Source organism: Sceloporus occidentalis, unplaced genomic scaffold (genome assembly GCF_023333645.1).
Source record: "Sceloporus occidentalis isolate IW3139 unplaced genomic scaffold, rSceOcc1.0.p SCAF_2, whole genome shotgun sequence".
In the NCBI taxonomy this organism is placed as follows: domain Eukaryota; kingdom Metazoa; phylum Chordata; class Lepidosauria; order Squamata; family Phrynosomatidae; genus Sceloporus; species Sceloporus occidentalis.
Window position 1 is genome coordinate 267,720,536 of NW_028316982.1, and position 14,944 is coordinate 267,735,479.

The 14,944-nt window shown below is 41.2% G+C and overlaps 1 protein-coding gene across 4 annotated transcripts in view; it reads left to right on the plus strand.

The window, feature by feature from the left end:
• The window catches only part of PAK1 (p21 (RAC1) activated kinase 1), a 118,750-nt gene that overhangs the window by 58,327 nt on the left and 45,479 nt on the right, over positions 1-14,944 (plus strand). For 3 of the 4 annotated variants that reach the window (XM_089512990.1, XM_089512988.1, XM_089512989.1), the window contains exon 2: positions 9,301-9,512. In XM_089512990.1, coding sequence (XP_089369116.1) covers positions 9,323-9,512 — 190 coding nt within the window. In that variant the 5' untranslated portion in view covers positions 9,301-9,322. Of the gene's footprint in view, positions 1-4,009; positions 4,028-9,300; positions 9,513-14,944 lie in introns of those variants that run through there. The other variant, XM_089512991.1, reaches the window with a different exon arrangement.

The window sequence follows — 14,944 nt, forward strand, 5'->3', positions numbered from 1 at the left end:
TGATGCAACCAAGGGCATATTCTGGAAGTTTTAGTCCAAAACAGTAACATTTCCAGGTTTGAAAGGGCTCTTTTAAATGAGAGCTATGGCACTGCCATGGCTGTGATAATGGCCATCATTGTTGTAGTGGAGCAAGGGCTCACAAGACTGAAGAGATGGGACTTTTCACTTAGACAGTATCATCTTCCCCATCCTCTGTCCCTCTTGACATCTGTGTGATTGAGAGATGGATTTCTGCAGCAACACTATATTGTTCTTAGTGATGCCTGCTCTGTTGCATCCACTTTTAGGATGGTTTGAATGGACGATTAAGACCCATTAGCTTCACAAAATACCTGCTCTGATTGGGAATGAAAATGGTATATTAGAGTCACAGAATTGTAGAGTTATCAGGCTATCTGGTAGACTGTGGACCTGAACAGACAGGCCAAAATAAAGCTGCTTTGGATGACTTTGGAGGTATGCTGTTTCAATGATGCATGCATCCAAGGAGGCTGGAAGCTGCGCCAAAGCCATGCTCCAGTCCTAACCAGCTTTGGTACAGCTTCTGGCCTCTTATGATGTGTGTGTCATTGAAACAGCATACCTCCAAAGTGACCCAAAGCAGCTTTATTTTGGCCTGTCTGTTCGGGTCCTCAATCTTCCCACATGAGTCTGCCTGGGTACTAAAATCAGGCGAGTCTCTTGACTCAGTCCCACTATTAATAATAATAATAATAATAATAATAATAATAATAATAGTCTGTGACTAATGAGAATAATCTCACTCACGCATTCTGGGTTTGTTGTCCACACGGTGGAACTGCATCCATACACATCTCTGCAAGGTCTGTTGCTCACCGTGCCAGCACTTGAATAAAAATGGAGTCGGCAATGCGAATGTATTTGAACATGTTCAAGTCATGCAGAGTTTTATCCTGAGTCTATTCGTATCAGTTATTCACACGGCTGATGATACAAATATTTTTTTAAAAAAAACTTGGGGAAAAAACCAGATTAAGTGGGGTTTTTGGGAACCCCCACAAGACTTAATCGGGTGCATTTGAAATGCATCTAAACTAAGGAGATTCAACCTGAATTCATCCTGGATTATTTCCATTGTCTGAATTGGGCCAGAGTCTCTGAGATGGGGGGAGAGTAGCTACAGGAAAGCTACCAAAGCACTTGAGAGATGATTTTTGCTGGGTAAGACGGAAAGAAATGCCGAGCTCATCTGTTTCCTTTCACACAGCCCATCCTTTCCCCCCACCCTCCCAAGTGGAATGTATATCAGCAAACCCTCAAATACAAACCAGCTCTGAGCTCACATGAATTATAAATGCCTTGCTTTTATGAGTTCTTCTGATGAGACGCGAATGATTGGTATGCTGTGGATATCGTGATCTGTGTGTGGCATCTGCTGCGGTTTGTGGATTTGAAGGCAACTCACATTTTGCTCCCAAGAATTAGATTTTTGGTAGAAAGCAATCTGAAAATGTCCATGGAATATGCTATAGCTGCAAAGAAAGACAAGCAGAGAAGAGGCCTAAATCCAGTTGTTAGACCAACTAGAGTAGACACATTACACCAATTGCTTGAATGATAATTCTGTGTTTGTATAAATCCTGTTGATTCAGTTGGTCTACTCTAATCGGAATGAGGGTTGCCATTCTTCACTAATTTTCTTCACAAAAGCAATACATAATTTTAGCAATTTTCTTCCTAGTGGGAGAAAAGTTTTGAAATCCACAATTTTGAAGCCTGTTTAGGGCTTATTCAGCATAAAACTGACATGTAGTTGTTTGGAGAGGAAACAGCATTTTCTGCGCAGAAAATATTTTTTTGGATAAAAATGTTACAGGTTGACCCTCATCTTGAATTCTGAAATCCAAAATAGTCCAAAAACTAAAACGTTTTTCATGGGTGGCTGAGGTAGTGTCATCTTTGCTTTCTGATGTTTCAGTGTATACAGGCTTTGCTTCATGCACGATGGCCTGTTACAGACTGCCAAAATAAAGCTGCTTCGGGTCTCTTTGGAGATATGCTATTTCAATGATGCATGGGTCCTAAGAGTCCGGAGGTCACGCCAAAGCCACACTCCATTCCTAAGCACTGGAGTGCAGCTTTGGTGCAGTTTCCGGATTCTTAGGACCCATGCATCATTTAAATAGCATATCTCCAAAGAGACCTGAAGCAGCTTTATTTTGGTAGTCTGTAACAGGCCATAATTACCTATTTAAGTAATTTGTGATCGTAGTCCAACAGTCAAACCACTACCCCATTCTGACTCTCAATATCTCATTATGTATATGCAAACATTCCTAAATCTGGGTGGGGGGGAGGGAATCCAAAATTCAAAACTGATACTGATTCTGAGATTGTGGGTCTTTATGTAACCAAAACTATGCCACCCACACAAAAGGATAAAAATATTTAGGATTGAAATAACTTAAAAGGAGGGGATACCCCCCATCTTGATTTGGACTGAGCATGCCTAGTGGGCATGAAGTGCTGACTGTTGGAAGGAGAGATAATTGGAAGGAGGATGGAGGGGAATGAAGTATCTCAGAAATGTGTGTAGCTGGCTGAAACACTGAACAGGAAGATTTCACACTTTGGGGTCGATTCAATTTGCATTTCTAAGCAGTGCAGAGAATAACTTACTTCTTCAGATGGCAACCCTGAGAATCCCCAGGCCTGCATAATTGGTGGCTGTGATGTCTGGGAGATGCTGGGCACTATAGTTGAAATGAGTTCCTAAACTCTGCTTCTAATACCAAGCATAAAACTTATTGCCAGATGTTCAATGTATTAACTTTGTATTACAAAAATCTTTGGCATTTGTAGATGCAAATGCTGTTTTACATTATATCCCTGCAACATGGAATCTAACTGATGGCCTTTGCAGTTGGATCCAGAATGCTCTTACTCTTGCTAAAATATTTATTTTAGCAAGAGTAAGAGCTCAGGAAGTTTAAGGTTCATTTTCTCTGACAGGTGGTTTAGCTCTCATGAATATGTGCTTTATAGACACCCACTACAGTAAAATATATTTTCCGAAATATGGTGAGCGTCATAGAATCATAGAGTTGGAAGAGACCGCAAGGGCCATCCAGTCCAACACCATTCTGCCATGCAGGAAATCTAAATCAAAGCTTCCCCAACAGATGGCTATCCAGCCTTTGTTTAAAGACCTCTAAGGAAGGAGAGTTCTGGTTTAGGACTCTGGGAGACTAGGGTTTGAATCTCTGCTCAAACATGTTAGCCCATTTGACCTTGGGCAAGTCACACTTTCTCAGAGGAAGAGAATTGCAAACCTCCCCCGAAGAAATCTTGCCAAGAAAACCTCATGATAGGTAACCATAAATCAGAAACAACTTTAAGGCATGCAACAGTATATTCAATCACAACCATTTCTCTTTATAAAGGACCAGATAAAGACCCAAATACCTGAAAAGCACCAGATCCTATTTGTCTTGTAAACTATGTAGCTGCAGGACTGGCTAGTACTTGTATGGGAGACCGCCAATGAATACCAGGTGCTGTATTTTATCTTTCAGAGGAAGAAACTGGCAAACGTACCTCTGGGGATTCCTTGCTTAAGAAAACCCTATGAAATTCATGGGGTTGCCATTTGTTGACAGGCGATGTACACACACATTGGGTAGTGAAAAGCCGCTAAGTGACCTTAGGCAAGCCACTCTCAACCTCAGAGGAAGGCAATGACAAAACTCCTCTGAAGAAATTGTACCAAAAAACCTCAATGATAGGTTAGTCTTAGGGTCACCAGAAATGTCTTGTAGGCACACAGTGGTAACTGTGACCGGCTTATATACCATATATTCTCATGTATAAGTGTAGAAATTTTGTAAAAAGAAAAAATCAACCAAAAAACCTTGGTCAACTTGGTCAACCATGGGTCAATGTAAGTACTGTACTTTAATTCAAAAAAGGGAACCATCCTCTTCTCTGAGTAGAATGGTGAAAGGTGAGAGTTTAGTCTGTGCTGGGAGAACCTAAAAGAAGCACTGATCCTCTATCCTTTTTGGTACGGCACCACTTCTGATCTTTTTGAATGTCCAAGTGGGAGAATGGCAGTGGTGGCAACTCTTTGGCACCTTCCTTCAATGGAACATGGAGAGGAATTGGGGTTTGAAGGATTTGAATAAGACATTTGCATACTTTTGTCAGATTTTTGGGGTGAAAATCAGGCAAGTTATCACATTGACGTTAACGGATATAATCACAGCTAATGTAATCTCCATTTTATTTGCTTTGGATTTTCATCCTTTTTGACATATGTGCATTTTTGGCCTCCTTTATGCCTGCTTGCCTTCCCCACACTTTGTACAGCCACCATTTAATGCAGTTTTGTCCTTATCCATTCAGCCTTTAGGGTGAGCACTAGCAGTTATGCTTGCTGGAATTTTGTAAGATCTTTAACATCATTTTCTTTGCTTCATCCTTTACATCCTTTGATACAGACCCCAAAGTTTTACCCTTGATTTACCCATGACTCATATCAAAATCCATAATTTTGGCCCCAAAATCTGCCCTTGACTTATACACGAGGTCAATGTAGAGCCTGCGTGAGTGAACCTTGGACTATGACTCAGGACACCAGAGTTCGAATCCCTGCTCGGCCATGGAACCTCATTGGGTGATGTTGGGCAAGTTACACTTGCTCAGCCTCAGAAGATGAGCATGGCAAACCCCCATCTGAAGAAACATGCCAAGAAAACCCCATGGTAGGATCACCATAGGGTTGCCATAAGTCAGAAACGACTTGAAGGCACATCAGCAACAAACTGTATGACAATGTCAATATCCTATAATTTCCTTTTATTTCTCAGCCCCTACACTTTTTAAATCCATTAAAAAAAAGTTGTTGGAAGCAGACCTCAATGGGAGGCAAAATTTCCTCCCCGTCTTCTTTGCCAAAGGCTTCTGGCTGGCAATCTTTTGAAAAGCAACAGGTTTTAGTTTCATCCTACAGAGTCTGATTTTATGTGTTTGACATGAGATGGGCTGCCAGGAAATTTTGGCAGTGTCTGCTATTGAGCCTTTATCTTTTTTTTTTCTTTTCTTCATAAAACTTTTAGCCTGATGTTCAGGAACATAAGATGCATTAATGCCTACATCTTGAAGTACCCAATTTGGTTTTCTTGGCTCTGCAGGACAGACAGAGAAAGCTTAGACACCGAGGCAAAGGAGTTTAAGCTTCATAACATTGAGGGAGGTAGTTAAAAATGTCCCTGTCAAGAATGAATAAAACTCTCAATTTAACATCATGCTTTTTACATCTTCAAAGCATACGGTATGCATTATCGGAGGACAAATTGCAAAGATGCTTTAAGAGGTTCAATTTTCAGTGGTCCTTTCCATCTCTGACCAGTGACATCAATTCCTGAACTTTAATTTCCGAGGCTGCTTTCGAAAGGCTGAGCTCTGCGGATCCATTGAAATAATCATCACAATCATCACAAAGTGTTCACATTGGCATGGTTCTTGAGGCTTGACCTGGCTGCTGATTTTTGAATGCAACGTAATTATGTCTGAATGTCAAAGAGTTGTCCTCGTCTGATGTGGCGTGCTTTATTGAGCTTCGTGAACGCAGATGAATTATGAATGCTTCTGTGAAGAACAGCTGCTTGGCATTTATTTATTTATTTTGTGTACGGAGGAGTTTGTCAAGTATTGCAGGCCTGCAAGACGAAATGGCAACCAACTTTGCTAAACATACATTAATTTTGTCAGTTGCCTAGGAATGAGTAAAATATGGAAGGGTAGGTTAACTCTTCCCTCTCATCCTAGAAGAGATTAAAGAGCCAGGGATGCTTTATTCATGGATTTTTTTACTTTGGCAAGGGGTTGGACTACATGGCCACTGGGATCCTTTCTAACAACAACCACCTCGATGGGCTGGGAATCTGTTTTGGGTTTCAACCTGAACTTTAAAGGGGGTGCTGAAGCTTCTTAAAATAAGCAGCTTGGATAATTTCTTTACATTTTATACTAAAACCCAGGGTGGATTCACTGCCCCGCTGGCAGGGAGTTCCCTGGTGTCACTGCTCCCTCGGCTGATTTCATCCAGAGACATTTAAATTATCAATTTGAAACAATGAATTTTTCAGTGTGGTCTGTTTTAATATGTAGCGTCTTGTTTGTTCTTTTAAACTGATATGTGTTTTTAATGGATGTTGTGTATTTGTTGGCCTGCTGTTGTTCCCTGCCTCAATCCATGGGGAGACGTGGGTAAATAATAATAATAATAATAATAATAATAATAATAATAATAATAATAGTGTGCCCTTGGCATCTGCTGGGGTTTGGTTCCAGGACCCCCTGTGGATACCAAACTCCATAGATTTTCCATGTCCCATTAAATACAATGGCTAATAAAATGGTGTCCCTTATATCAAATGGCAAAATCAATGTTTGCTTTTTAGAATTGATATATTTTTTGAATATTTTCAAACTGTGGATGTTTGAATCCATGGATAAAGAATATGTGGATGAAGAAGGGCCATCATCGCTGCCATCATCATCATCATCATCATCACCACCACCACCATTATTATTATTATTATTATGATGTATGACTGCTGAGATAGTTCATCCTGATCAAGTCTCCAAGAGGGTTTCCACATTGTAAGCCACGAGTTTCACAAAGAAAGAGAACTCCTCTTCTAGAAATATTTGATACAGTTCTTTCTGCCCTCCTTCTCTACCTTCCCCCCTGCCACTTTCCTCCAGCTGTCAGTTTTTCCTGATGTGATCCCATGTTGGGAGAACCATGTAGGATGGCTGCTGGCCAGGAGCATCAATAATCTGAGAGGCAGAGAGTCAGTGCCAGAAGTACCCCACCTGGACAGTGGAAAGTTGGAGCATCCCATGTGGCAAAGAGATGTTAGCCCCAGACCATGAAAATAATCCTCCCCATCTGGATTTCCAAAGAAGTAATTCAGAAGGCTGACGATCAGTTACAATACCACTAGCTAAAATTCCTTCTGCATGGAAAAAGTTAAGAAGGGACCAGGGAATACCGCAGAATGCCAGCTTGTCTGAGGGACATGAGAAGGAACTCTGTGTGAAATTTTTGAACTGTATTAGAATTTGGCAGCCTGCACCCATTAAAACAAACGAACATGTTCTATTCTTATTAAGGAATTGGCACAGTTTAGTAGTTAAAAGTGCAAGGACCCAGGTTTGAATCCCTTTGTGTGTTGATTTGTATGATGTAGTGATCTGGGACTAGGACTCCAGGAGACCAGGGTTCAAATCTTCGCTTGGGCCATGGAAACCCACCAGGTGACATTGAGCAAGTCACACTTTCTCAGCCTTTGATGAAGGGAATGGCAGCCTCCCTCTGAACAAATATTGCCAAGAAAACTCCATGAGGGCCACCATAAATCAGAAATGACTTGAAGGCACACCACCACAACAACTGTGTATTAGTGCTTGGAAGAATTACTTTTTGAACAACTTTCTCAATCCCCTAGTTGGCTGGGGATTCCTGTAGATGTAGCAATAACTTTTCCAAGCTCTGGCATATGCATGCATGTGTGGGGAACACTGCCCAAAATTTCTTGGAAGAATGGGGACATACTGTAAGTCTTCAAACATAAGCCTGAACATTTGTGGATAATACTTAGGCCATGCTTCAAACCCCCAAAATATTGCAGGGGAGCAACCTTGATGGACATCCCATATCTACCATAAGTTGAATAAGTAATGCAGGTATATGTGGATGTTACTTGATTTGGATCAGTCTTGGACCTTTATGGGCAACAGTGTAGATTCCACAGTTCAGAAACCCCCCTTCCTTTTGAATTCTGTTCTTGCAACTGAACTTCATGTGAAAACAAAAATGTATGTAAAAATTGAATTTGAGGCATTGCTCTGTGTAACTGTGTAGTTACCTGGTACAGAATGCAGGATTCTGACAATGATAGCTTTTGTAATACCTCACAAAGTTTCTAGTCCTTACGGTGATGGAAGCTTGAATGCTTGTGGCCAGTTGTTGGAGGAAGGTGAACAGTGTGAGAGAAACTGAATGTAACTATTATTGGGTGGGATATAAACGTGTTTTATGCTAGTGTCCAGCATAGATTTTTGTTTTTTTCCAGGGATCTAACATATGCCTCACTAGGGCAGAGCAAATGATACAAAATAAAATTAGATTGCTTTGCATAAGTGAAGATTGCTTTGTTTTGTTCCTTGGTATACAGTTTGGATGTTCCTTTCCCAATTTCACTTTGACTTAAGTATGGCTCCTTTCTGCTCTTCCAGAGTATGTTAAAATGGCAATAGATCAGGTACCTTCTAACAACCTATCATTAATTTGTTAGGAGCAGTTACAGCAGTAATGAACAAGGAGGAATAGAAGTGATACACTTCTTTTCCAAAAACATAAATAGAATGAACAACCCAGGTGAACAAATACGTTTCTTTCCCCAAATTGTACATACAAAATATCAATGCAGTTATTTGTACAAGGAACAGTCGGGAAAGTGGAACATCAATACTGTTTGAAATTTTATAAAGGAATTTTGGGTGAAACCATTAGAATTTTTTGGGGGTAAAACATACACAAAAAGGAGAACCAGGAGGACCTGCAGTTGCATTTAAATTGTTGAAAGTGTAGTATAAGATAAATAAGGTTATAAATTCTGGGCTAAATTCAACTGCAGATAGATCCATAGCCCTTTCACACTACACAATGGCACTGCTGATTCCACTTTAACTGCCATGGCAATATCCTATGGCATTGTGGGATTTTTAGTTTTGGAAGAAGCATATAGAATTCTCAGTCAGAGAGCTCTAGTGTCTCCTCAAACTACAAAACCCAGCATTCTACAAAATGTTGCCAACGCAGCTGAAGTGCATCATGCTGTACTTGTGTAGTGTGGAAGGGACCCCAGTGAATCTATTGTTCTGTTCTAAACCTAGAACAGTGGTGAGGAAAGTTCAGCTCCCAGGTCTCAGACATTGGATTACAACTCCCACCATCTTTCATCACTGGTTATGCTGACTGGGCTGATGTGAGATGCCATCCAACAGTATCTGGAGTCCCACAAGTCATGCTTACAGCTGACCTAGAGGTTCCATATAACCTCTAAGAATAGGAATCCTTCTTCCTGTGCATTTGGTTAATCCCACTTTTTAAAGCTATCTGAATGGGTGTCCATCATCATGTACTGTGGCAGTGAGTTCTACAAGTGAATTACCTGATTCTTTGATTGCTGGGTGGAAGGTTTTATTGACTCAACCTGAGCATAATATTCTTTTTTTGCCTTCCCTTTCTTCGCTTGATTCTAGGTCATAGCTGCTGCTATTGAAAATGTCCAATAATGGGCTAGAAGCGGAAGACAAGCCACCTGCTCCTCCGATGAGGAACACCAGCACCATGATCAGCACCAGCGGCAAAGACGTGGGAACCTTAAATCATGGCTCAAAACCTTTGCCTCCCAATCCAGAAGAAAAGAAAAAGAGGGACCGCTTCTATCGTTCCATCCTTCCAGGAGATAAAAGTAAATTTTAAACTACTTTTTAAGTACAGTTTTAACTTCTAACTTGTTTTGGAGACTGCCCCCAAGCAGTGGCAACTAGCTTCACCGTCATTGTGGCAGTGAATCTGCTGTGGGTTTAGAGTCGCTGAACCCCATCCCAGAAATAGGTTAAGCATCTTGGATTGCTTTTTCAAAGTTCAGTCTGAAACCTGGAGTGGATTCACAGCCCTACTGACATGGAAGCCACTAGTCATCACTGCTCCCAGGCTCATGCTGGATAGACCAATCAGAAATGTGTAAAGTGTGGCCTACCAAGGCTGTTTTTATGGTCCTCAGCACCTCCAGACTCCCTAGAGTGACCTTTTTGTGGTCATAACATTGTGAAGTAGTTAATACAGAACCTCCAGAAGTGGGAATTCATTTTTCATCCTCAAATGGATACCTGGACCCTGTGTACTGTTTAACATCAAAATACAAGCAAACCTATTTTTTAGAACCAGAAATGGACTTCTGCCCACTGGGTGTTTTTTGGGGTGTGTGTGTGTGTACTTTTTTGGCACTCCACGTGGCCCTCAAAGGTTTTCAGGACCAGAAAAGTAACCCCTGTACTCACCACAGTTGTCTGCACCTGGGATCAACCTAGGCTGAGTGACCTGTGCTGCTCCAGATGATGATAGATGCTCCATAAGAGCCCTGGTTAAATGTCTGTGCTGCAACCACTCGCTCACAAACCACAAGGTTGTGAGTTCAGTACCAGCCAGGGGCTCTGGGTCGACTTAGCCTTGCATCCTTCTGTAGGTTGCTAAAATGAGTACCCGGCTTGTTGGGAGCAATAAGTTTACACATTGTAAACCACTTAAGGAATGCTTAACTGCACTGATAAGCAGTATAGAAATGTACTTGCTATTGCTATTGCTCCCATCATCCTTCACCCATGACTAAGTTGGTTCTTTCTGAAGGAAACTGGAGTCCAACAACATCTGGAGAGTGATAGGTTCCCTAGTCCTGGGTTAAAAGGTTGTCACACTCAACTCAGCTTTCAATATGTGCTGCTCCACCTTAATTATGCTCTAATCTGGCCTTTGCCGGTTTGGTGCCCTCCATATGTCTTGAGTTTCAGCTCTCCTCAGGCCTCAGTGAACATCTGTAATGGTCAGGAATTCTGGGAGGTGTGTTTGCAGCTGGAGAAGATGGCCCATGCAGTTTATAAGAAATGATGATGATGACAATGACGATAATTTCTTACCTACCTCTCCGCATGGATCGAGGCAGGGAACAGCAACAGCTTAAAATATAACACATATCAATTAAAAATGCAAAATATCCGTTATAACACACAAACCAGTTAAAACACCTAACATCAGCTTAAATGAGAATGTACAAGACCTATACATATTCAAACAATGAGACCACAATTTAAAACTAATTTAAAATTCATAATTTAAGCGTCATCTTGATTGGCCTGGATTGGCAGAAACTGGTCTTCAACAAAATTGTTATGCTTCATTGTGCTCCATGGGATTTTGGTCAATAGGATCCTGGCTATAAAGCAATGTGGTTGTAGAGCTTTGTGCTTTCCCCCTACTTTCTAGAGCAGCAAGGAGATGGGAAGAGAGACTACCTTTGCATGATGGAATTCATGTGGTAACAGAAGATCATGGGAATTACACCGATGTGGAGAGCTGTGATAGCTGTAACTGTTTCAGATGTTAGTTTGGTCTCCTTCCTTTGGCTTGCTGCTGGTAGTGTGTAGTGCCTTTGGAAGAGTATCCAAGTGAGGAATCTCTTCCTCAGAAGAAAAGTAGTCTCTCTCTCTCTGTGTATTATGGAAGAAAAGTGGTTGATGTTGCATATGCACATTTAAAGCTATTATTCAAGAAATTTTAGAAAAGGACCTAAGCATGGAGAGAGTGTCACTTCCCATTTTAAGAGTCTTAGCTGTAAAAGTTTTAAAACTTCACTGGTCCTTTTGGTGGCATTTGGAAAAAAGTCCTGCTTGAAATGTCTACAATTGTGATCAGAAGAGATTAAATAGTAAAATGTGGTTCAACAGGCCTTTAAAGGTCTAATTCTTATAAGCCTATCTATCTCTCATGCTGCGGTGTATGGTATTTAAGCTGCAAAAAGCGATTATAATGGTTAATATTTTAATGCATTCGGGCTCAGACCTCCAAAGCCATTTTGGATTTGGTCAAAGAAAACCATCTGCGCTTCATATGCTATTATAATCCTCTGTGTGTAAGAACTTAAGTGCCAGTTTATTTGACAGGGTTGGAAGGTAATTAATTTTGTTCTTAATACCCACAGTTGTGTGCTTTTAAGCAGCTTATTGGACACAGAAAGAGACCTCATGTCTTAAGGGCTTTCTGAAGCGCTGCAGATTCACACAACCAAAAAATACATAAAATGTTGAACAATTGCATGCTCCTAATTATGCTGGATTTCTTTTTTGTGCTGTAATATTTTTGTTCTTGTTATGTGCCTTGAAGTCAGCTCCAACTTATGGCAATCCTGTCCTAAGGTTTTCTTAGCAAGATTGATTCAGAGGTGGTTTGTCATTGCCTTCCTCTGAGGCTGAGAGAGTGTGACTTTCCCAAAGGCACTCAGTGGGTTCCTCAGGCCAAGCAGGAGTTCAAAAGTGGGTCATCTGCTTTATTAAAAAGGCCTAAAATTGGCCAGAGGGGCCAAAAATGTGACAAAAACCCCCCAAGCCATCTAGAGCAAAAAATGGGGTGGGAGATTTCATTAATTATTTTTGCAGAGAGGTGCAGCCCTCTAAGATATCCTTTGCCCATCTCTAGACAGATGATTGCAGACTGCTGGAGTCAGAGGAAGAATCACCCATTTGTATACTTCTTGCCTCTTCCACAATAATTCCATGCTTGAAGAAAACAAACCAGCACAACCCAGTCCAATCCAAATGGTGTACTCCATGTATGTTATGTGAATAGACAACTTGCTTTCTTGCATGTTTATCTGAGGTTAGCAACTTGCAGCCCTCTAGATTTCATTGGACTGCAGCTCTCATCATCCCTTACCGTAAGTCTAGAACTGATGGGATCTTGCAGTCCCATAGGTTGCATCCACACTGCAGAAATAATCCAGTTTAACTGCCGGCGGCTCCATCCTGTGGCTTTCTGGGAACTGTAGTTTGTTGCAGGACCATATACTCGTCTATAAGTCTAAAAATTTATGTCCAAAAATGGACCCCAAAAATCCCAGATCGATTTATTTACAGTCACTATGGTAATGTGATAGCAGCTCTTTCATTTCCCCATGCAGTGCGGAGAAGAGTGTATTTCTCTCTGGAGCCAAGCAGAAAGAGTCCTGGGTGATGGATTGATATTGCTGTTTGCTTAAGAGTCCCTCTTCTGTCTGCACATCTGGCTGAAACGAATGATGAAGCAAAAAGCCCCAGTGAGAATCTCTCTTGCCATACGCACACATACACACACTGAAAGAGCCTCCAAATTTAACCCTTGACCTATCCACAGGCCCCAAAACCTGACCTTGACTTATCCATGAGGTTGACTTATAGGTGAGCATACATGGTAAATATCTCACAAAATTACAGTTCCCAGAACTCCACAGCACTTAGCCATGGCAGTTAAAGTGATGTCAAACTGGATTATTTCTGGAATGGGAATGCAGCCATAGCATCCTTCAGGGCCCATGTCCCAGATATGTGCTCTGAAAGAGGTATGGGACTGCCAATTTGCCACCCTATTTTAGACATCTACCCTAGGAATTGTTCTCCATTCCCTGTCCCATGATACAATGCAAGCAGTAGGCTCTTCTTCCTTTTCCCTCTCCACTGAAAGTTGCCTAACTTGCCTTAAGAAACTTTAAAAAAACCCCAATATTCCTTTGAAGTACCAAAGGTGACTTAACAGCTGTGCTGGTTTCTGTGCGATGGGAGAGGTGAATCTATTCCAGGTCATTGTTAAAATTTTAAGGGAGACATCCAGGGTTCTGAAACCATTTTGGATTGCTTTCAGCACTTTAGATAGCTCCTCTTAAAACCCAGAGTGCCTCCATTGCCCTACTGACAAGGAAGTCACTACCTCCTAACAGCTCTATTTGATATTGAGATGACCAAGTCCACATCAAGTATAACTCACATTAGTACTGCTTCAAGAATGTTGATTGATATATATCTCCTGTGAATTAAAGATTTGCATTCTCATAATCTAATTACAGATGCTTTGCTTTGTGGAACAGTTACAACTGAACCACTGTGTTGTCATGACTCACCTCCCACGTTGTGCAAGGTTGGAACAAGCTTCTCTAGCTCTTTTTTGGGAAGGGGAGGCTTAACTATCCTATATTTGAACTGGAGTAAGAAAATACACACATGGCACAAGAACCCTTGTCCCCCGGATGGGGGCACAAAATAATTAAACTGACAGCTTCTCCCCCATTTCATGATGCAGAATATGTTGCTGGAGGAAGCCATGATGCTTGGGATGGCCAACAAGCCTAGAGTTTTCTTGTAATATATGCATACATATTAAGCTCATACCACCAGATATTAATTCAGACTTATCATTCTTCCATTGTTTAGTTTTATAGCTGTCTTGATTTAATTGCTTTGTTAAAAAAAAGAAATGTGGTTCAGTGATGCATTTGTCTCTTTCACGAATGCGTTGAAAATCTACTCTTGTTTGTTAATGCATTGCGTGGCATATTTATTTATGTAAGAAATTCATATGATGCCTTCTCAGGTAAAGCCCTCCCAAAGGGGCTCACAGAGATAATTAAAACAATAATTTAAACAACAGTAGCTGCTTAAGAACCCAGCACAAGACTTGTAGGAAATTGCAAATTGAAATCAGTTTTAAAAGATCATTTAAAAGCCAACTAAGGCTGCATCTGGAGCCAACGCAGTGTAGTGGTTTGAGTGTTCGACTATGACTCTGGAGACCAAGGTTCGATTCCTGCTGGGCCATGAAACCCACTGGTTGACCTTGGTCAGGTCACTCTCTCTCAGCTTCAGGGGAAGGCAGTGGCAAACCTCCTCTGACAAGAAAACCCCATGAGAGCCTTAGAGTCGCCACAAGCTAGAAATGACTTGATGGCACACAACACACACAAGGCTGCATATACACTGCAGGATTAATGCAGTTTGACACTGCTTTAACTGCCATGATGCAAAACTATAGAGTTCTGGGATTTGTAGTTTTCTGATCTAGCCTTCTCTGATAGAGCGTTCTGGTGCTACAACAAGCTACAAACCCCTGGATTCCATAGGATGGAGCCATGACAATTAAAGCAGTGTGAAACCATATTAATTTGTCAGTGTGGCAGCAGCCAAAGACAGGTCCACCATAGTTGAAGACATCATCTTTCATCTGACTTTGGAAGCTAAGCAAGGTAAGATCTGGTTAGTACTTAGATGGGAAACCACTACCAAGGTTGGACTAGGAAGAATTCTGCCTGAAACCCTGGATATC